At 37.0% G+C, this 24,643-nt stretch overlaps 1 protein-coding gene across 3 annotated transcripts in view; it reads left to right on the top strand.

The window, feature by feature from the left end:
- RP2 (RP2 activator of ARL3 GTPase) overlaps window positions 1-24,643 on the top strand; it is a 42,203-nt gene that overhangs the window by 6,680 nt on the left and 10,880 nt on the right. For all 3 annotated transcript variants that reach the window (XM_007122787.4, XM_055081876.1, XM_007122789.3), the window contains 2 exons: window positions 8,102-8,767; window positions 13,197-13,311. In XM_007122787.4, the coding sequence (XP_007122849.1) occupies window positions 8,102-8,767; window positions 13,197-13,311 (781 nt within the window). The remainder of the gene's footprint in view (window positions 1-8,101; window positions 8,768-13,196; window positions 13,312-24,643) is intronic.

The raw sequence follows: 24,643 nt of genomic DNA, 5'->3' as shown, positions 1-24,643 counted from the left end.
TTAAAACTAACAAATGCCATTATTTCATCTCAGATTATCACTATGGAAGTTTAACTGTGGAGGTGAATTTTAATGAAAAATTTGCATAACTGCTCAGTGAAAGAATAAGATGTTCACTTTTGTTTTCTGTTAGGAAAATAATACTTACCTTAGTTTATTAGCTATATCAGGTGAATTCCAACTCCTGAAATGTTTCTTTGATTTTTGAGAGTATATCCACTACCTTTCAAGAATTGTAGTCAGAAATATGACCTAAACTAAGCTCACCTCATAAGTGATTCTTGTGAAAAAGTAGTTTGAAAACTTTACCTTTCGTGTTTGTGATTTTGGGCACTTTGAGAACTAGTAACTTTTGCAAAATTATTATGGTACTAAGCTTCAAGTTTTTTATTATCACTTTTTGTTTTGAAGAGCTCTCAGGAATTGTCGAGAAAGTAAGTACAGCAACGTAAATCCTAAGTTTCTCCTTTGTAGATCATAATGATAGTCCAAATAATTTTATACTATAGAACTCTTTAGCTATAGGATTAATTTCACCCAGTGAACTACGAGAACTGAGGTGTCTAGATAAAATATGTAGAGTAGTAAATCACATTTAACTCCTCAGCATTGGCAGCAGTTATGGACTGAATGTTTGTGGTTCCCCACCACCACCATCCCCAGCCATCTCCAAATTGATATGTTGAAACCCTAACTCCTAGTGTGGTTCTGTTTGGAGATGGGGCCTGTAAGGAAGTAATTAAGATTAAATGAGGTCATGATGATGGGGCCTTGATCTGATAGGATTAGTGTCCTTATATGAAGAGGCATCAGAAAGCTTGCCATGCACCCACCCAGGAAAGACCATGTGAGGATAATTCAAGAAGGCAACCATCTGCAGGACAAGAAGAGAGGTCTCACCAGAAGCCAACCACAATGGCACCTTGATTTTGTACTTCCCAGCATCTAGAACTGTGAGAAATAAATTTCTGTTGTTTAAGCTACCCAGTCTGTATTATTTTGTTATGGCAGCCAGTCTTGGTCTGCTCAGGCCATTGTAACAAGATACCATAGACTGGGTGGCTTAAACAACAGAAATTTATTTCTCACAGTTCTGGAGGCTGGGAAGTCCAAGATCAAGGTACCAACAGATCCAGTGTCTGGTGTCAGAGATAAATAGAGCTGGACATTAGTTAAGGCAGTGAAAACAGATTTTGTTCAGTAACTACTGACGGGAGAAGGAGCTGAGCTCCATTCCGATTTGTGCAGAGGTGACTTAAGCCATTTAAGGAAGAATGAGGGAGCGGGGAGAGCAGGGACTCAGTAGAGTCAGAGAAGTGAAAAATTACAAAGTTGGTCCATGTAAATAAGACTAGGCCAGCCGTGTTAGCTGGCAGTTTTAGAAGTTAGGATCTTATCCTCCCACAGAGACTGGTAAACAGAGGCCCTATCCTTCCTAATAATTACATTTCATAGGAATGGATCTCAGGTCCTTGAGAAGGACACTTCTCATTAGTAAGAGATACAGTCACAGTTGTAAGCCCTTTTTAGTAAATGCTTTAAGAAAGGGAGGTCAGTGGCCTATCATCAGATGTTGGCTAGAACAAATAGTAAAATTTCCTGCGGAGTTGAGCTTCCTCAGGCAGGCATTTTAATGGGGACCTGGGGTCATTCTAGGGACAAAGCCTTGTGCTAGTAGAAGCCATGCTAGAGTTTGGTCAAGTCTGTTAGTGCAGGGATTTGGACGGACCTGCAGTGTGCCAAGAGTTCTGCAGTTCTTACTGGTGAAAGCCTGCTTCCTGCTTGTAGTCAGCCACCTTCTTGCTATGTGCTCACGTGGCCTTTCCTCGGTGCCTGCCTGCATGGAGAGAGAGAGAGATCTCTTCTTATGAGGACACTAATCCCATCGTGAGGGCCCCTCCCTCACGACCTCATCTAAATCTAATTACCTCCAAAAGTCCCCACCTCCAAATACCATCACATTGGGGGGTTAGAGCTTCAACATATGAATTTTGAGAGGACACAAACATTCAGTCCATAACACAGCCCAAGCAGACTAAGACAGCAGCTCAGTAATTTTAAAGTTAAGAATAGATTTTCTTTCTGCATTTGCAACAAGTCTCAACTACAACTACTAATATAGTACTAATTATAATATATTATAATTAATATAGTTGAAATTTCTGTTTAATACTGTACATTTATAATATATATCATTTCCCATGCCAAAAAAAATTAGCTGAATTCCTTTAAGTAAGAAGTATTAACTTTTATTTTTTATCTTTATCCAAACAGTGGTTTGTTTCCTATTTAATTCTGAGATAAATATGCTTGCAAACTTTTGAGCTTGCTGTCTGTGTCTTAGGCAAAGATAATTTGGCCAGAATCTTGAAGCCCAAATCAATTCTCCAGGAAAATACACACAAAATTTTACATAAAAGTTTTAAGGAGTTTCTGGTACAGTGAGAGAAACCATAAACTGAAGCTTGAAGATTCCCCTTGCTCATTGAGTTTGAGGCCTTGGTAGAGACAGGCCAACTCCTGGACTCCTTTTCAAAAAAACCTCTTGGTGGCACTCTAGATCATCTCACTCCCACTGTGGGAGGTAGACTGGTGCTGAGAAGACAAGCTGAAGAAGACCAGAGAACGTTTTTTATCCTCCTTAAGGCCTAAAGCGGAACCAACTTAAACCACTCTTGCATGTTCCTGACTAGATCAAGATACCATTAGCCTACTCCATGACCACATTCCCATCCCCTTCCACTGGCTCTACCAAGTGGAAGGCAGCCTCAGCCTCCTTTTACTGCAGGTAGGGACAGAAGAGTATGTAAAATGGAGAGACCCAGGACTGACATTAAAAGGAGTGCCTCTGCCTGGCTTTGTGTATAATTATCTTCCTACTCAGAAGTTGGCCAACTTGAACAGTGACTTAAGTGAATATCCCTAAAAATACATTTCAGAGTCTGTCTTCTTTGGGGATGAAGTAGAGAGATGGGGTGTGGAGAAGTGTATAATCATCAATCTCAGTTACCCTTCATATTTGTTTATTCAAGAGATACCTGGAGATCACCTACTTCTGGTTATACTCTGAGGTAATGAAGATTAAGTAGTTAAAATGGATTCAATAAGTATGTGTGCAGGGCCTCCGTGGTGTCAGGCACTGTTCTAAGTGCTGGGGAAAACAGGTGAATAAAACAGATAATCCCTTCACTCATGTAGTTTATGTTCTAATGGAGGGCAGTGGGGAGACTGACAATAAATACAGTTCATATATAGTGTGTTAAAAAGAAGCTAAGGACTTCCCTGGTGGCGCAGTGGTTGAGTGTCCACCTGCCGATGCAGGGGACACAGGTTCGTGCCCCGGTCTGGGAAGATCCCACATGCTGCGGAGTGGCTAGGCCTGTGAGCCATGGCCACTGAGCCTGTGCGTCTGGAGCATGTGCTCCACAACGGGAGAGGCCACAACAGTGAGAGGCCCGTGTACCGCAAAAAAAAAAAAAAAAGCTAAGTGCTTTGGAGAAAAATAAAGAAGGGTAAAGAGGTAATATTATTGGAGGAGGTGTATTCAAAACAGATTGGTTACAGGATTCAAGCCCAAAGTTTTAGATACATAAGGGGATGTAGATTGGTATTTAATGTAATTAGGTACTCAGAAACAGGAGAGCAGGCTTCTGGTTGAGGGAGCTGGAAAGCGTCACAGGAAAAGTGTGACAGGTGGGCAAGTAGAAGAACTAGGAGAGAGCCTTCTGGGCAAAGGAGAATCAGAGGGCATAGACAAGTTACAGCAAGTGCATCAGATCTACTGAAGAATAAAGTTCCCATAGGAGGGTGATAGGAGTTAGGACTAAAATGTGAGTTGATATCACATAGTACTGACTTACATTGAAAGGTTTTCTAATAATGAACCATTTTTACACAACCTGAGACAAATCCAACTTGGCTGTGGTGCTTTCTCTTCTTATAGGATTGATTTAATTGACAATTTTTTAAAAACATCTATAGGCATGAGTGAAATGGACCTAAAATTTTCTTTTGTTATGTCTTTGTTTTTCTTATTTCTTGCTGGACAGACTAGTAGCATGAATTAGGACTGTTGCTTCTTTTTCTATTGTCTTTAAAGGTTTGCATAAAACTGGGATGAATAAAACTAGAATCTGCTTATAAAACCATCAGGGCCTGGTGTTTTCTTTGTGGGAACACTTTAGCCACTGCTTCTATTTCTTTAGTAGTAATACCTTTTTATTTAAGCTTTTAACTTCTTCTCAAATTCGCTGTGGTAAGTTATTTTTTAAGAGATGCATTCATTTCATGGACAAAATGTTTTTTAAATTGTTGGTATATAGTTGTTGTTATTCTCTTTTTAACTTCTACTTTATTTATAATTATACACCCCTTTCATTCATACCGTTTTTGTTCTTATTCTCTTGATCATTCATGCCAGAAGTTTGCCTAATTTTTGGTTTTGTTTTTTTGTTTGTTTGGGTTTTTTTGTTTTGGCCATGCTGCACAGCTAGCGGGATCTTAGTTCCCCAACCAGGGATCGAACCCATGCCCCCTGCAGTGGAAGCATGGAGCCCTAACCACTGGACCACCAGGGAATTCCCAATTTTTAGTTTTTTCCCCCCCAAAAAAACCTATTTGGGGCTTTGCTGATGTTTTCTATTGTATATTTGATTTCTAAATCATTAATCTCTCCAATTATTTTTATCTTTTTTCCTTCTACTACAGAAAGTAGGTTTATTCTACTATTGTCTAATTTCTTAAGATGGACATTTAACTCATTAATTTGAGAGTTTTTATTGTAGCTATTTAAGCACCATTTTTGCTGCCTTCCATAGCTGGTGTTTTAACATTTAATCCTAAGTATTTTTAGGTTTTGATTATGATTTCTTTAATCCTTGAGTTATTTAGCAGTGTGTTTTATAAATTTTCAAATAGGCAAAGATTTTTTAAAGTATCTTTTGTTATTAACTTCTAATTTAATTGCATCTTGGTCGCATATAATAGCCTGTAAATTATCTATTATTTAAAATTTGTTGAGGCTTTCTTTATGATCTAGTACTAGTACATGATTTTTTAAAAAAATCCTTCAATGTGTGCTTGAGAAAAAATGTGAGTATACTCTACTAGTTGGGTGCAGAACTCAAACTTATTCATTGTGTGGTTTGGATCGCCTAGATCCTTGTTGATTTTTTTTTTTTTTTGGTTCACTTGACCAATCAATACTTGAGAAGCAGCATTAGAAGACACTCCTTAGATTTTAATTTGCCAGTTCTGAGGATTTGGAGAGGTCCTGAACCACTGTCAAAGTTAATCCCCACCCATTTTTCTCAGCTCTTTGCCAGCACAGGGTTTCTGCCCTGCCCTGAATTTGCTCCCAGGGAAATCTGGACCAGAGGTCTGAGTCCTAGCAGGTGTAGGGGAAGCATTGTTGTCTCAAGATTTGGGAAGGGGAGAAGCAAGAGAAGAAATCTGAGTTTCCTTTTCTGTTTTCTGTTCCCACACCCACCACAGGGGTGTCTCATAGTTTCCCCTTTTCTTGCTGTTTTTCCTACTTGGTGCATTTGAGATTGATCTTGGATAATTGGGAGCCAGCAACTATGCTAGTTCAGTATCTTGATAGAGACCAAACTGGAACACTATCTTTATATATGTGTGTCACCTGTAAAATCCTAGAAATGGAATATCTTGAACACCTCTTCCCACATTAAACCTGTGCTGCCTCTTATATTTTCTTTTTCTTTTCTTTTTTTTTTAATTGGTGTGTGGCACTACCAACATCCAATCACATAAACCAGAGCAGTGTTTCTTCAAACCTGTGGGTGGGATAATAGAAAACATTTGGGGTTTAACACAAAATAAGGGTAAGTATTATTTTGTGAAACTTTTCTTTCATTGGTATGTGTATATGTACAAATACTCATAAATACGTGTACTGGGCTGTGCTGGAGAATGTACTAATGTGAATTGTAGTCAAAAAGGTTGAAAAATACTGGACTAGAGAACTAGGCATCATTTTTGGCCCATCCTTCTGCCTTACCTCCTACAGCCATTGAATTACTAAACCGGCTGATTCTCCTTCCTCAGTATTTCTCAAATTCATTCCATCTTCCTCTTCCCTGCTAACCACTGCTCTAGTTCCAGCCCTTTCTGGATGACTGCAACTGCCTCTCGGATCCACACGCCACTTGTCCTTATTCTTACCAGAATAATCTTCCTAAAATGTAAATTTTGCTTATTTAAATCATTCTGTGGTACCCCTTTGTCCACGGAGAACTTCCAAGCTTCATAATATGGCCCCTGTCTACCTCTCCAGCTTCATTTGCTCCCATTGCAGTATCACTGGTAACGCCAAACCATGTTCACTTTTCCTCACACTCCCTGAAGAGTTTTATTTTGTTTCATTCTTTCACTTTTGCCTGATATGGGAAGGGAGGATCCTTACTCCTACCCCTTTTACCTGGTGAACTTCAGCTTATTCATTCTCACTTTGCACAGAAAGTCTTACACCCCTACCTCCCCTGCACCTGGTGTCCCTCCTCTGTATTTCCAGAATATTCTGAGCATCTCTCATTACACAGCCAGGTTGTTTTAAAATCATTTGTTTAGGTTAGTGTTCACTTCTTTTATGGAAAGAGTTGGTCATATTCATTTTGGTGCTTAAAACAATGTCTGGCTCCTATTGGGTGTTCAGATGGCTGAATGGTTGAATGAAGATCTAGAAAGTTAAAGTGCCTTTTTCATTCATGTTGCTCATAGGTGACAAAATTGAGACTAGAAAACTGTAACATCTATATTTTTGATCACTCTGCTACAGTTACTATTGATGACTGCACTGTCTTTTATTGCCTCATGCTACAGACCAATACTACTTTTCTAGTACATTGTGTAAAACTGATGAGTACAACATTTATTGTGTAATACTGAATAAGTCACTTTAAGCTAGTTTGCTAACGATTAAGATGATTAAATTATCCTTTGTAAATAATCAAGTTTTTGTGTACCGTACCTATGGGAGCCTGTTTCTGGTACATGAATAGTTTTGTATGAAATTTAATATTCACGAAGAGGTTAAGACAGTGCAAGTAGATTTAAAAGTAATTTAGAAAAATCAAAATGGTCTTTTTTTTTTTTTTTTTTTTTTTTTTTTTGCGGTACGCGGGCCTCTCACTCTTGTGGCCTCTCCCGTTGCGGAGCACAGGCTCCAGACGCGCAGGCTCAGCAGCCATGGCTCATGGGCCTAGCCGCTCCGCGGCATGTGGGATCTTCCCGGACCGGGACACGAACCCGCGTTCCCTGCATTGGCAGGCAGACTCTCAACCACTGTGCCACCAGAGAAGCCCCAAAATGGTCTTTTAATGACTATATTTTGAGAGGTCAGCTAAAATTTAAAAAATAACGTGACAGATTCCAGGCACACTGTTTAAAAGATTCTGTGAGCTTTAGTTTAAAATGCCTAAAGATGGAAATGGTGAAATTTGAAAAAATTACATTGTAGGAGTAGCTCAGTAAATGTTTGAATCAAATTTGTAGATGCAAATTCTGACATATAGTGATTCTTGAGCCTTCAGGTGGTTCCATTTTCTGTAGCATATTGCAGAAATCAGTCAGGGTTTAGAAACTAAGACCCAGGCATCAATTTATGGAACGATAGAGAAACATATTACAATCTTGGTGTATTTCCAAGTTCAGAAGTTTTAAAGACTCAGAAGTTTTTTAAAAGTGAAGCATCAGAAAATGAAAAGGCTCAAAGCTGAAATATTCCTTAATATCATCCGGTATGCTGTGTGTATGTGTGAGAATGTCCCCAATTGTTTCCAAAAAGTACTTTTACAGTTGATATGTTAAAACAGGATCCAACAATGTCCACACATCATTTGGTTGGTATGTCCTGAGTCTTTCTTTATCTATAACAGTTTCCTCTCCCTCTCTTCCCCCCATGCCTTTTATGTATTTATTTTAAAAAGTTTTTTGTCCTGCTCATTTTCTTATTATGTCGCAAAGTCAGTAAGAGTTGGAGCATATTATTTTAGCAATAAAAATCGTTCCTGACTCCCAATAGACAATTAATGTTTGCTGAATAATGTCAGTAATACTCAAGGTCTGTGTTTTGTTCCTGCAGGTTGATCCGAAAGACTACATGTTCAGTGGACTGAAGGATGAAACAGTAGGTCGCTTACCTGGGAAAGTGGCAGGACAACAGTTTCTCATTCAAGACTGTGAGAACTGTAACATCTATATTTTCGATCACTCTGCTACAGTTACTATTGATGACTGTACTAACTGTGTCATTTTTCTGGGACCGGTGAAAGGCAGTGTGTTTTTCCGGAATTGCAGAGATTGCAAGTGTGCATTAGCCTGCCAGCAGTTTCGTGTGCGGGATTGTAGAAAGCTGGAAGTCTTTTTGTGCTGTGCCACTCAGCCCATTATTGAGTCTTCCACGAATATCAAGTTTGGCTGTTTTCAATGGTACTACCCTGAATTAGCTTTCCAGTTCAAAGATGCAGGGCTCAGTATCTTCAATAATACCTGGAGTAACATTCATGACTTTACACCTGTGTCAGGAGAACTCAATTGGAGCCTTCTTCCAGAAGATGCTGTCATTCAGGACCATGTTCCTCTACCTACTACCGAAGAGCTCAAAGCTGTCCGCCTTTCCACAGAAGCCAGTAGAAGTATCGTTCCAGTGTCCCGGGGTCAGAGACAGAAGAACAGTGATGAGTCATGCTTAGTGGTATTATTTGCTGGTGATTATACTATCGCAAATGCCAGGAAACTAATTGATGAGGTAAGGAGGAGAGAAGAGAAACAGACATACACCTACATAGAAACACACCACTTTCTGGAGAGCGTCCATTCTTTTCAAATTGGCTATTAGAAATACAGGCAATCCTTAAATTATAGTCCTCTGCCCCCTACAGATTTATCTGTAAGCTAGTTGCTTAGGCCTCAAATACTTTCCCAAAGAAGCTTTTTAAAAACAATTCAATTCAGGAAGCATCTGTTAAGCACTCATTATGTGCAGTTTACTTTGTCACTATCTTTCATTGATTATAGAATGCACCTTTGTTTTCCACAGTTTTGCTTCTCTGAAATGCATCTTACAATTGATGGCAGTTTAGAGCTGATGAAATATATGCTGGGAGTGGAGATAAATAGACAAAATTCTCTGCCCTCAAAGAACTTCCATTCTTTATCATAACTGATTTCCATGGGAGCTCACAAAAGTAGTACTGCAAAGTAAAGCATGACCTTTTATAATTATTTAGTGGGGAAATTTATTAGGAGTTTTTAACTGTTTAAGATGTGGGAAAGGCATTTAGGCATACAACTTTTGGAGCCCGTTTTGACTGAGAGCAACCTCCACGTTACTTTCCTTTGCCCTATTGCCATGAAGAGGAAGTTGGTGTGAAACAATGAGGTGGCAGCTGGGACAGCAGAGATTGTGGACTCATAAGCAGGGGCTTTTAGTGCTTTCAGGAGTAGAGAAGTGTTCTTTGGGTAGCAGCTTTCACTTGAAAAATAAATGGGGATGTGGAGGTTAGGGGCTCCAGAGCAGCAGTTCCTCCAGTGGGGAGGCAGAAGTAGGATGTATTGATTAGTCATTAATCAGGCTTTCTTCAGAAAGAGTCTGTTTGAATTTAAAAGAAACTTCCAGAAATGGAGAGGTGAATGGAAAACTCTTTTTGAATGGATTTTAAGTTGTAACACTTCTGTCAAAAGGAATGGTTTTAGAAAAAAAAACTAGAAAAATGACCACCTCTCTGTAGCTTATACATTCTACAATGTAGAAAACCCATGTCTGAAATCCACAAAGTATATCTGAGGTCCAGTTTTCAAACCAACAGAAGCCAAGTATAATCTTAAGACTTCGATATTTTGATATTTTCTTTTTTGATTATGCCAATCTGATAAAAATGTGCTATGGATCTGGTGAGATATAGAAAAAGTGCTCTGGCCTTTGAGCTATCTAATCACATGTTAATCCAACATCTGAGAGGTAAACATTTTCATTATACTGTATGGTGATTTTTAAAAAAATCTACATACAGTTTTCAAGAGAGGTAATTATTCAGGTTAAACTCCTTTTTGGTAGATAATGAGGAGAGGACATAAAGAATGTACAGTACGTTTAAAGAAAAAAGCCATCAAAACAAACACTGTCATTCTTCATGAGTCATCAGATGTTCTTAATCTTTTAACTTTTGATATCTGTTGTATGAAATGGCACCGTTGTGTGCACTTTTTGCAGTATGACCAGGAAGAGTGATGTTCTTTAGATGTCCTTCTGGATTACAAAATAACTTAAATAAAAATCCAACAATAACAGTAACAAAAATGATGACAATAATAGCTAACAGTTAATATAGTGTTTATTATACGTCAGGTGACTATTGTACAGGATTTAGGTGAATTAAATCACTTAATTCAGGAATAACCTATGAAACAGGTGCCATTGTTCCTCTTTATACAGATAAGAAAAATGAGCCACAGAGAAGGTAAGTAACTTGCAAAAGGTCACTTGCTGGTAAGTAGCAGAGCCATGATTTAAATCCAGGCAGTTTGGCTTTGTAGGCCATAGTCTTAACCCTTAAGCATGATGCTATTATGCTGCCTCAGTGGTAAAGAAAAGTTGATAAATGCCTGGTGGAGCTGGAATGTGACCGAAAGTGTGTGGAGGCAAGGCAGATACTGCCCTCCAGCCTAGAAGGAAAAACCCTGGGACTTTTTGGCTAGAGTTATCCTGACTAATTTTGAAATCACAGAATTAAGAGAACAAAAAGAAGAAAATGCTAAGTACATGTGAAGAGGGTATCACAACGTGCTGAAAGACCAGTAACTTACATATCAAGAGAGCGATTACATATTTTTTAAAAAATGAAGCTCGAGTTCCCTGGAAAATTTGTGTAGAAGCTAGTTAATGCTGAGACGGAAAAAAATGAAACTTGAGTTTTTTTTCGTATCATAACAAATGTCTTAGAGCAGCTTAGACTGGAACTGTGATTGCTAACTCTGGTTTTGTTAAACCCTAGGAGTAGCACAGAATTTTGTTTCATAGTGTTTTCATAAATTAAACATATCATAATGATTTTTTAAGGTAGGAAGTGTAAAACTTGAGAGAGTAGGAAGTCCAGAAAAACTGGGTAAACCAGAAAGTACATTCCATAGGAGTCAAGAGAAGTTACTAGGCCTCGGTTTTCTTACCTAAAAATCACATTTCTTGCTGCCTCTTAACTATATCACAGATAAGCGCAGGATAAATTAAAGTAAAAGTAGTTGGAATTGTTTGGAAGTATTGTATAATTTAAGTTGGGTAGTTACCTCTATTTTCAAGTCTTTAAAAGTAGAAGAATTTTCATGAAAAAGAGTCTCTTCACATGTCTGCAGTGAAATATCAAAATAAATATACTAGTTTCATAGTTCATTGTTTTTAGGTAACAGTGTTTTGAATTAATCATCTTACTTTTGTCAGTTTATGTGTCTGACTATAAAATGAGAGGTATTGAGCAGTCTAGAGAATTAGAAACAGATGTGGGATTGTTTCTGATAATTTAAGTAACTTTGCAGTCATTATCTGGCAGTGATGTTTATGTAATTTTCTGCTACATTTTTATGGATGTTTCTCTTTTTCTGAGGCAGCATTGAGGGCTCTGGAAAAGGATTTGAGTTTGAATCCAACTTGATGAAATGGTATGGAATAACGTAGCCATAGAATGAAATACTATCAACCATTAAAACTGATTTTATAGTAGAATAGTTGGAAAATGTTCACAACCGAGTAAGTGAAAATTTGTAGAATATTACGTATCTGATTTTTTTTTAAAGTAGATAAGTCTGGAGAGTTATATATACTAAAATGTTGACAATTGTGGTTCTTTTTAGGAAGTGGATTAAGAGCAGGGTTTTCTTTTCTTGTTTGTAGCTCTATGGATTTTACATAAAACATGTATTATTTCTGTAATGGGGGAAAATGAAACCCGGAAGGGTAAAAGGAAGTATACCGGGACTTCCCTGGTGGTCCAGTGGTTAGGACTCCATGCTTCCACTGCAGGGCGCACGGGTTCCATCCCTGGTTAGGGGAACTAAGACTAAGATCCCACAAGCCACGCAGCGTGGCCAAAAAAAAAAAAAAAAAGGAAGTATACCTATATAGCAGTGGCATCTTTGAGTGGTAGCACTTTGGTTGACATTTCTTTGTTTCTGTTTTTTATTTTTTTAATGTTTAAAAATGTTAAAAAAAATAAATGTTCTGTATTGAGCCTGTTTGTTACTTTTATAATTAAAGACTCAATAGGCTTTAATTGGTTGAATCACTTTGCATTTTTAAAAACTACTTTCATAATTATTTTAAAAATTAATGTTTACTCATTGTAGAGAACTGTAGAAATAAAGAAGAGTAGAAATAAGTTTAAAAATCATCCATAATGTGCTGTACCTTGAATTGTCTTTGTAGGAATAATCTTTAATTTATTTAGTCTGTAATCAGTTTAATTGGGTTCAAGTCACAGCTCTGTCCCTTAATAGTTGTGTGACCATGGGCAGATTTCTTAACCACTCTGTGCTTTAGTTTCTCATCTGTAAAATGAGAGTAATAATAATACCTGCCTCGTGAGAGGGTTAAATGTGTTTTACATGTAGAACACATAAAACTGCCTGGCACATAGTAAGTACTCCATAAATGTATTCTAGTGTTATTGTGCTATACTATATAAATTTGAATCATGCTTTTTAAAATTAACAGTATTGTATAAGCTTTCCCCCTTTTATTATTTGTTATATTTAACAAACTATGGTATTTTATCTTGTGAATATACCATACTTTACTTAACCATTCTCCTCTCACTGGACAGTATCACCAAACTAAAGCTTCTGTTAGTTTCAGTCAACAAAATTTTTTTAATAAAGTTTAAAATTTTGAGGGCTAATGTACATTTATTTGACCCTTAATTGTAACAGTAGGCAGTACTAATTCTTTTTTTTTAACATCTTTATTGGAGTGGCAGTACTAATTCTTAATCAGAACCACCCATCTGGAAGAAAGAATCTTGTGTATGTGAAAACTTGTTTATAGCAAACACCCTGAATTAATTACAGTTATAACTAAAACAAAAATCAGAGCACTGTGTTGCATTTTATACAGAAAAATTGTAGAATAGGAAAATATTGTTTAAGTCTCAGGTCATTTTAAAATGTAAATGAAATTTTATTTCCCACAGCTGGTTGGTAAAGGCTTTTTCCTGGTTCAGACAAAGGAGGTGTCAATGAAAGCTGAAGATGCTCAAAGGGTTTTTCGGGAAAAAGCACCTGACTTCCTTCCTCTTCTGAACAAAGGTACCTTCTGGATGATTGGTATACTTTTGTGGTTTTTCCCTTGACCTGCTGATTTGATTTACTCTTGCCTTTAGTATTTCTCTTACATTGTCTTCTCTTTGTCATTTGTTTTATGCTTTTCCTATTACTATTCAGAAATGTCAAAATTTCACATCATTCGAAAAGCCATATGTAATTACCTAGAAATTAGGCATTAGGTTTTTTTCCCCTGTTCTATCACCTTCGTTCCTGAAAGTCACATTTTATTATTATGTATTTTATTATTTTAAATTATTATTATTATTATTGTACTATAGTAAGTGACCATTTCCTTCTCCCTGCCCAGAGTTACAAAGCACTTGATAAGGATTCTTTCTGCCTTCATTGTGCTTTGACCATACTGGAAAAGGAATAAGAAATATAAATAAAACAGTATACTATTCTGTGTATTTAACATGATCTGATTAAGTTGTCAGATACCAGAAATATGTCTACAAACAGAGGAACTAGAGTTCCTATGCCCTCCTGAAGTGTTGCTATTTGCCTCTATGTATTCTAGAAGACAGAGTACCGTTCATCTATTAGGGCAGGGACATTGTTTGCTCTAGGCTCATCAGGCTTTTCTTGACCGGCCTGAGCAAATATATATGGTAATAGGTAATGCTGATTGGATATACCCTAGAAAGAGGGCACATCTGCATTTACATGCTCTTTATGTATGAATAAGTCGTAATAAACTGCAAAAACCTGTATGAAAATATTGGAGGATTGTTAGGATAACTTTAATAACTAATGCTGGGTGTGATTCGGCCCTTAAGTAGTAATGCAGTATTTCATATACCTTAGTGGTTACTCTAGTAGTACCAAGGACTGGCTCCAACCAGTGCATGAATCTATCCCAGATCATATGTAGGAAATTATGACCCAGCTCCTTTGATGTAGCCATTTTGATATGGGAAAATTTGATGGAACCTTGGAAACAGATCTTTAAACTCTCAGCAGCTTTCAGAAACTGAATTAAGTAATAAGTGTGTGTAATAGACATCCTAAAGTGTGAGGATTAGGGATGAAGTGAGCATATGAGTAGGCCTAAATTAATGATTTATATACTTGTGTAATGTTAGTGAAGCGGTTTCACAGAAGTGCTCCAACCCAGCCATACCATAATATGTGTTTAAGTCACATAACATTCCACATGGAAGAAATAAAATGTTCTGTTCCTGAAAAAAGTAGAACCAAAACCAATGGACAGATGTTATAGGAATTTCAGCAAATAAATATCATCTAAACAGCTTTCAAAACCAGAGATGTCCATAGGAAGTAGTCAAAGACTAATGAAGTCATGTCAAAAGGCCACAGGAGCCAGCTTGAAGGAGTCTCAAGAAGTTTCCACTGGCCAAATTTGGGACAATTTGAGCATCAAAAACAATAATGAAGGGAATTGATTAAACAACAGTAGAAATCCATGCATCCATAGTGATAATAAAAAAGAGGGGAGAGAAAATTGGCACTGAACTATGGACCAGTGTGCCCAGTCAGCTTGGAATCTACCTAACAATATGGTCTACATGGATATCATGAATGACTGCTAGACATTTCCATGATCTAGAAGTTTCCTATCCTCTATTAAAAGAGGTACTCTTCCATTAGCTTGAAATGACCCTTTCTCCAGGACCCCAAATAGGCTCACAATAATAATCAGTTTCTCATCTAAGTAGTCACAAATCTTCTGTTTAAAATTTGTTTTTATAATCTGAGAAATATCTCCATAAGACTCATCAGCCCATGCTTTTTATCTAATTTGAAAATTCAACAGTATTTAATGTATTCAGTTAATAAATGTGTATTAAGCACCAAAAAAAGGGGGGGCGGGGGGAGAGGGAATAAGGAAAGCTCTTCTGCTCTTTATAGAATACTCTGAGCTAATAAACGTAGAAGGAATGATAGACTTCAGAAATCAGCATTTTCTAACCCCCGATGTAATAATTAATTCAGACAAAGGTTATCAGTGGATGCTAAAACTATTGGGGTAAAAGTTGATAAAAAAAAGTAGGATACTTATACATTCTAATTCAAATGGGAAGTGTACCTTTAGAGCAGAGATTTGATGATCATCACACTAACCCAGTGATCAAACTTAGCATCACTGATGGCAGGGCAGCCTGACATTGTATTTCTCCTAATGTGATGCAATGAGAAATACACATCATCATCTATGAAGTCTTCTTGCCAAAAATATTTTACCTGAATCTAATCGAGCCAAGACTTAATTTCTGGTTTATAGGAAAGAAAGGAAATCTGGAGACATGTTAAATGACACCATGAGGAAACTGAAACAAATAAAAAATAGAAGACATTTTACAAGATAACTGGCTAGGACTCTTCAGACAGTGTCCTGGAAAACAAAAACAATGGGGGACTGTTCTGGATTAAAAGAAACCTAACAATTAAATGCAAGGAATGAACCTTAATTGGATTTTGGATTAGGGTGGGGTGAGCTATAATTGGGGACAACTGGGGAAGTTTGAGGTTGATATTTTGGAATTATTGTTGTATCCATAAGTATGATAGTGGTACTGTGGTTACATAGGAGATGCATGATGAAGTATTATGATGTCTGCTATTTTCAAATGGCTCAGCAAAACAAAAAAGTGTGTGTGTTTGTGCATGTCTGTGTGTGCATGTCTATGTATGTGTATAGTGTGTGGCAAAGCAAACATGGCCAAATGTTAACATTTGATGGGTGTAAGTGAAGAGCAAATGGATGTTTGTTATTCTTTCAACTTTTCTATAATGTTTGGAATTTTTCGAAAGAAAAGTTGGGGAAAAATTTTAAGCTGCCCAATAGTGCATTGATTGATGTAGAATAATGAGCAGGCTGTCTGTGGAGATATTCCAGTAGGTGTTGGATGGATTGGGTCCTTACGTAAAAGTGGCCATCAGTCATTCTGAGGAGAGTTTCTCAGCCTCAGCACTGTTGACATTTTAGATAATTCTTTGCTGTGGTGGGCTGTCCTGTACATTATAGGATGTTTAGCAGCATCTCTGGCCTCTACTGACTAGGTACCAATAGCACACTGCCCCAGTTATGGCAACCAAAAATGTTTCCAGACATTGCCAAATGCCCCGTGGGGAAAAAATTTGCTCCCAGTTGCAAACCACTGTTCTTAGCAGGGGGATGGACTTATTCTTTTGAAAATTCACTTTTATTTCAAATAGTTTATACTTTAGAGTCTCTAAGTTTTCCTCTTCAGTTAAAGTAGTCATAATTATTTCCTTTCAATTACTGAAGTTATTTGACAGCCTAATGAGAGAATTCATTGTGTTTTTCATCTTGAGAATCTTCCAAATCTGACTGATTCTCAGAACCATCTGGGGTGCTGTTAAAGATTTAAATTTCCACCTCCCACCCCAGAAAGACTGATTCAAATATCTCTGAGATATTCCCTTGGAATCTGAATTTTTAAAAGTTCCCCAGATGGTTCTGATGATAAGTCAGATTTGGGTTCCTTTGTTTTAGAGGGTCATTCATTCATTTATTCAACAAACTTAGATGAGATCTGAGAAGTAGTAAAGGAGGAATCAGATTATATAGGGCCTTGTAGGTCACTGTAGAGACTGTGGCTTCTAGTTTGAGTGAGATGAGAATCTACTAGACATTCTTGTTTTAAAATAAACTCTTTATATTGGAATAATTTTAGATTTTCAGAAAAATTGCAAAGGTAGTACAGAGAGTTTTGAAACTCACCTTCCTCTTATGTTAACATAAGCATGATACATTTGTTGAAACTAAGAAATTTACATGGGTAAAATACTATTTACTCAAACTATAAACTTTATTCAAATTTCACAGGGTTTTTTTCACTTATGTCCTTTTTCTGTTCCAGAATTCAATCCAAGATCCCACATTGCATTTAATCATCATATCTCCTTAATCTCTTCTAATCTGTGACAGTTCCTTAGTCTTTCCTTGTTTTTCATAACCTTGAAATATTCGAGCAGTATTGGTAAGTTATTTCGTAGAATGTCCCTCAGTTTGCGTTTGTCTGGTGTTTTCTCTGGTTAGACTGGGGTTATGGGTTTTGGAGAAGAGGTGAAGTGCCCTTCTCATCACGTCACATCACATCACATCATAGGGCACATGATAGCAACATGACTTAATGCTGGTGATGTTGACCTTAGTGACTTGGTTCAGGTGGTATCTGCCAGGTTTCTTGAACACTGTGAAGTTCCTTTTTTCCCCTTTCTATACTCTTTGGAAGTTCTTTCTATGATCTTTGGAAGTTGAGTCACTAAGAGCAGTCTACACTGAAGGAGAGGGAATTAAGCTCCACCTCCTAGAGAGGGGAGTATCTACATACATTATTTGGAATTCTGTAAGAAAGATTTGTCCCTTCTCTCCCATTTATTTATTCAGTCATTTATGTCTATCAGTAGGGACTCATAGATATGTATTTTATTCTTTGGGTTATAGTCCAATACTATCAAATTGTTCCAGTTTTAGCCTTTGGGAGCTCTTTTAGGTTAGTTTCTCTGTCTCTTTGACATGCCTTTTATTTTTTTTTCTTGCATTATTATGTTGGCTAGGACTTCCACTATTATACTATGTAGAATAGTGAGAAGAGGACATGCTTGCCCTGTTTCTGATCTCAGGGTGAAAGTGTTCAGTCTCACCATTAAGAATGATGGTAGTTGCAGATTTTTCATACATACCTTTTATTAGACTGAGGGAGTTTCATTCTATTCATGGTTTGTTGAGGGGTTTTTTTTTTTGGGTTTTTTTGGCTGTGTCAGTTCTTAGTTGCAGCACGTGGGATCTTTTTGTTGTGGTGCACAGGCTCTTCATTGCAGCGCACAGGCTTCTCTCTAGTTGTGGCGTGTGGGCTCCAGAGCATGCAGGCTCAATAGTTGCGGCATGCAGGCTCTCTAGTTGTGGCACGCAGGCTCAGTAGTTGTGGCACTAGGGCTCAGTTGCCCCGCAGCATGTGGAATCTTAGTTCCCTGACCAGGGGTTGAACCTGCATCACTTGCATTGAAAGGTGGATTCTTAACCACTGGACCACCAGGGAAGTCCCTATTGAGTTTTTATCACACATGGTGTTGAATTTTGTTGAATGCTTTTTCTGTATTTATTGAGATGATCATGTTTTTTTATTATTGAGTCATTTAATCTGGTGAGTGACTTTTGTTAATTTTGAATGTTGAACCAACCTTGTATTCCTGAGATGCACCCTGTTGATCATGATGTTTTATCCCTTTACTATATTGCTGGATTCAATTTGCTAATATTTTTTTGTAGATTTTTACATCTTTGTCCATGAAGTGTATTGGTTTGTGGTTTTCTTTTCTTGTAGTATCTTTCTCTGGCTTTGATATTAGTATAATGCTGGCCTCATAAAATGAGTTGAGAAGTATCCTTCTTCTTCTGTGATCTTGGAGAGATTATAGAGAATTAGTATCATTTCTTCCTTAAATGTCTGGTAGAATTTGCCAGTGAAACCCATCTGGGCCTGAAGACTTGGGGGAAAGATTTTTAGCCATACATTTTATTTATTTATTACATAGAGAGCTCTTCAAGATATATTTGTCTTCTTGGGTGAATTTTGATAGTTTTTGTCTTTTGGGGAATTGTTTCATTTCATCTGAGTTATCAAATTTATAGGTGTAGAGTTTATAGTATTTCCTTATTATTAATGTATGTAGGATCAGTAGTGATGTCCTTCTTATTACTCCTGTTGGTGATTTGAGGCCTCTCCCTCTCCCATTAGCCTCGATAGAGGTTTATCACTTTATTGATAATTTCAAAGAAGCAGCTTTTTGTTTTATTGATTTTCTCTATTGTTTTTCTCTTTTCAGTTTCATTGATTTCTGCTCTAATATTTATTTCCTTCCTTTCATTTGCTTTAGGTTTAATTTGCTCTTCTTTCTCTAGTTTCTTAAGGTTTAAGTTTGGGTTACTGATTTCTTCTTTTCTAATAGAGTGATTCTCGTTATTCACAGTAGGTCTGTTCTATAAAGTTGCTGTGAACACTGAATCAGTGAGTACTGAATTGCTACTCCTAGGAGAAATGCAGGGCTAGGTTCCTGAAAGTCTCTGGTCACAACATTTCTTTCAACCAATCAGTATAACCTTGTTGTATGTGTGCTTCTGTTTAAAGACACCTCATTTAGATATGTTTTTGATTCATTAACATTGAACGCATAGCCAGCAGCACTGTAACTTGTGCCTGAATGAAGCTTATCTAACAGACATTTTCTTTGTAAGGCACATCACAGGTTTCCTAAGCTTAGGAACATTAGACTGTACTTGAGCACTACGTTTGAAGGCCATTTTAAACACTGATATTACCAACAAAAAGTACAAAAATGTGGCACTAGATGGACTGTGAAAAGGCCACTTGTTTACAGAATGAATGCTGAAACAAGAAGGCAGAGCATCACTTTGTTCAAATTTACCTGGAAACATGCATGTCAGGCAGCTCATATTTTTTGCCACTTTGTGTGTGTCCATGAATGACCATGAAAAGACAAGTATTGATTTTGAGTAAAATATTTTACCTATTTGGTAAAATAAATTTTACCAAGTAAGCAATTAGCAAATAAGGAATCCACAAATAATGAGGATTGACTGTATATTATTTTGTGTTAGAAATTTTCCTTTAAGTGCTGCTTTAGCTGCATTCTGCCAATTTTGATATGATGTATTTTCATTTAATTCAGGGTTTGGCAAAGTATGGCCTACTGTATGTTTTTTAAATGAAGTTTTATCGGAGCATAGCCACACTCATTCTTTTATTTATTATGTTTTGCTGCTATTGCACTGTAACAGCAGAGATGATTAGTTGTGACAGACATTGTATGGCTCACTAAGCCTAAAATATTTCCCAGCTGGCCCTTTACAGAAAAAGTGTGCTGACCCCTGATGTAGTAGTTTCCCTTGAGACTTTTCACTTGATCCATGGATAATTTAGAAGTATAATGTTTAATTTCCAAACATTTGGGAGATTGTCCAGATGTGTTTCTATTACTAATTTCTAGATTAATGCTGCTATGGTCTGAAAACACACATTGTATGATTTCTATTTTCTTTAATAAGTTAAGGCTTGTTTTCTGGAACAGAATATAGTCTATCTTGGTGAATCTATGTGCAGGTGAGAAGAATATGCTTTTGTTTGCTGAAATGTTCTATAAATGTCCACTAGGTCGGTTTGGTTGATAGCGCTATTCAGGTCATCTATATCCTTACTGATTTTCTGCCTACTTGCTCTATGAATTAAAGAAAGGAGTGTCAAAGTCTTCAACTGTAATTGTAGATTCGTCTATTTCTTTTTTCAGACTCTATCAGATTTTGCCTTGTGAATTTTGAAACTCTGTCGTTAGGTGCATACACATCTAGGATTATGTCTTCTTGAAGAATCCTTTATTATTATGTAATGTCCCTCTTTGTCTCTGATAATCTTCCTTGTTCTGAAATCTGCTTTGTCTGAAATACAGCTACTCCAACTTTTGTTTGGTTGTTAGTGTTTCATCATAAAGCTTTATCCCTTTCCTTTTAACTTATCAAAGTCTGTGTTTCTAAAGTGAATTTTTTGTAGACAGCATATAGGTGGTTCTTGCTTTTCAATCCAATTTGACAGTCTCTGTCTTTTTTTTTGGCTGCCTTGGGTCTTCGTTGCTGCCCCTGAGCTTTCTCTGGTTGCAGTGAGCAGGGGCTACTCTTCATTGTGGTGCACGGGCTTCTCATTGCAGTGGCTTCTCTTGTTGCCAAGCATGGGCTCTAGGCATGCAGGCTTCAGTAGTTGTGGCTCACAGGCTCAGTAGTTGTGGCTTGTGGGCTCTAGAGCGCAGGCTCAGTAGTTGTGGCGCACAGGCTTAGTTGCTCCGCGGCATGTGGGATCTTCCCGGACCAGGGCTTGAACCCTTACCCCCTGCATTGGTAGGTGGATTCTTAACCACTGCACCACCAGGGAAGTCTGTCTTTAACTGGTGTGTTTGCACCATTCATATTGAAAGGGATTGATATCGTTGGATCAATATCTACCATCTTGCTAGCTGCTTTCTGTTCCATTTGTTCTTTGTTTTTTGTTACCTCTTTTTCTGTTTAATTGGGTATTTTTTAATGATTCTATTTTACCTCCCCTAGTGACTTATTATTTATACCTCTTTTCCTAAATCTTATTTAATGGTCACCTTTGGTTTTACAGTATACATATTTAAATAATTTGAGTCCACCTTATAATAATATTATACCACATCACCTGTAGTATATAAGGACGTAATAACATCATATTCTCAAATCTTCCTTCCCATCCTTGTGTCACTGTTACATATTTTACTATTACATATGCTATAAACACCTAATGCATTGTTCACATTATTACTTTAAACTGTCAGTTATTTTTAGAACAATTAAAAATAAGAAAAATATAGACATATTACTGGAGGTTTTAGAGCATATGAATGCCATGGTCCCTTTAAAATGTAGCTTTTATCATTCTGGTTACTCTAAGGGAGAAACAGAGAGACCAGCTGGGAGGCTGTTGCTGTAACCTAATTGAGATGTGACAGTGACTTGTTCCAAGGTCATGTTAAATAACACAGAAGAGTTCATTAGATAGGATATCCAGAAATCTTTTTTGTTTACTTTGAAGTCTCACAGTTTTTTCATGACAGTTCAAATATTTGGATTTAAAGCTACTGCAAGCTATTTGATAAGACAGTCACATTAAAACAGTAAAAACATGACCAGTGATCTTGTTGACCTCATAATTCAGTTTGAAATAGTCCCTTGAAGTAATCACTTTGAAGTAATTGTAGTCCTCATCATTAGATAGAGAGACTAATAGAACTGCTTAAAAAGCGCATTGTTGGTGGTGTAGTTTTTCTTTAAAATTTAGGGTCCACACATGTTAATCAAAACTGATGCACTTGTCCACCTTTTTTGTTGATGTTTCTTTGTTGGCAAATTAAGTCACTTATTGGAAGTTCTTCATATCCTTTTCAAAGGATAGCAACCAAGTTACATACTTGGGTAATTCTACCAAAATTGTATTTCTGAATTCTAGATTATATTGTCTTTGTAGAATACAGGAACTTTCAGTAATAAATGTCTGACTTTAAAAGATATATCTACTGTATTTCTTTTAGTGATCCTGAATAAAAGCATATTCCATTCTACCTTAATTCAAACTTTCTACTCTCTGCAAAACTGGAATCCCTACATTATCAAATTTTTCTTTTTAGTTCAATATTTATTTGGTTTGAAATGCTTTTTAAACTCTTTTTTTGCAAATTTCCAAATGTACTGTTTCTACTCAGAAGTAGCTTCCAATGACCCCATGTGTACCCATCCCCCAGTTTTATCAACCTTTTGCCATACTTTAAAAAAATAATCTATATATTCTCCTTTTTGCTAAAATCAAATTTAATCAAATTTTGATATGTCTTGTCATTTCATCCCTAAATATTTCAGTATGTGTCTTAAACAAAGTGAAATTAAAAACGAATGCTTTTTGGGCTTCCCTGGTGGCGCAGTGGTTGAGAGTCTGCCTGCCGATGCAGGGGACACGGGTTCGTGCCCCGGTCTGGGAAGATCCCACATGCCGCGGAGAGGCTAGGCCCGTGAGCCATGGCCACTGAGCCTGTGCATCCAGAGCCTGTGCTCCGCATGGGAGAGGCCACAACAGTGAGAGGCCCGTGTACCACACAAAGAAAACAAAAAACAAACAAACCGAATGCTTTCTAATAACAGTTTTATTAAGATATATTTTATATACCATAAGATTTATACCATAACAATTTGACAGCTACACAAATGTTTTCTTAAGTGGGGTGTATTATCACGTCTAACATGATTAACAATGTCTTAATATCATCAACTAACTAGTCCATGTTCAAATTTCCCTAATTGTCTAAAAACATTCTTTATGTATTTTTACAGTTAATTTGATCCAGATCTAAAACTGGTGCACTCACTCACTGTATGTGGTTGTTTTGTATCTTACATCGCTCTTAGCCAGAAACAGGTGTTCCCCCTCCCGTTTGTTTCGTGCCTTCGTCTTGTAAAAGAAATGTGGTCAGTTGTCCTGTAGTATGCATGGGTTTGTTTAATTTGTTCCTCTATAGTTCTTTTGGATTAGAAGTTAAATCAAAGCCTTGTTTACACTCAGGTTTAGTTTTTTGGGGGGAATATTTCACAGGTGGTACTATTTCCTATAATGAGAAGGCACATAATATTTGATTGCTGTACTTCTAGTGATGCCAATATTGTTAGGCTCAGGTGGTGACAGTCTTTTTATTGTAGAGTTTCCTGTCAGTCTTCCCTATGGGATGCTAAAGCCATTGATGATTGTTGCCTGATCCAGTTATTTTATTAGGAGTTTCAAAATGATCATTTTCTAATTGTGTCATTACCTCTGCATTTATTAATGGATGTTAACAGAACTTCTCCTCGTACACTGAGCTGTTTGGCTAACTTGAAATATGCTTCATATCAGAAAAGCAGAGTAAATAAAGGAGAAATAATTAAGCATCGATTTTCAGAGTAAAAAGTCGGTGCCCTAGCAACCTATAGTGGTGTCCAGTGAATTTTGTTTGTGTCTCTTCTGAATATCATTATGAGCTCATGACTTTATATATTCAGTATGTTTCGATAAATTGCAGGCATTATTCCTTCTGATCTCACCATGTCTCATCTTTGGTCATTAGGAGCCTCTTCAAGCTGATTCCTGTATCCTTTTGATAAAACCCTATTGGCCTCTGATAGCCTCATTGCTTTTTGGCTTAACATGATATTCGAGGTTGATCTTACCCATTTCTTGCCCCAGACATAGAATCATCCATTTTTCTGAGAAAATATTCCCCAGTTACCTTCTTTTCTTTACTCAGTACCCATCTTGACCTATATACTGTGCTACTGCAAAACTCATACTTTAACTCATTCTCTGTATCTAATTGTACAGTTAACTGTGATATATGCTGCCTTTTCTATATTTGTTGTCTGTATTAAATCACAAGCCTTTTCTCTCCTTCTTATGCCTTGTTCTGTGGCACATGACTGCATTCACCTTAGTATTTCATTCCTTAATACTTCATTTTTCTCCCTTGTTCCCTATTGTTTAATAGATTTATGTCTTTTTTGAATTTTATTTTATTTAATTTTTTATACAGCAGGTTCTTATTAGTCATCAATTTTATACAGATCAGTGTATACATGTCAATCCCAATCGCCCAATTCATCACACCGCCACCCCCACCACCCCCCGCTGCTTTCCCACCTTTGTGTCCATACATTTCTTCTCCACATCTGTGTCTCAATTTCTGCCCTGCAAACTGGTTCATCTGTACCATTTTT

Source organism: Physeter macrocephalus, chromosome 21, assembly GCF_002837175.3.
Source record: "Physeter macrocephalus isolate SW-GA chromosome 21, ASM283717v5, whole genome shotgun sequence".
Taxonomy (NCBI): Eukaryota; Metazoa; Chordata; class Mammalia; order Artiodactyla; family Physeteridae; genus Physeter; species Physeter macrocephalus.
This window is presented reverse-complemented; position numbering and strand designations above follow the sequence as displayed.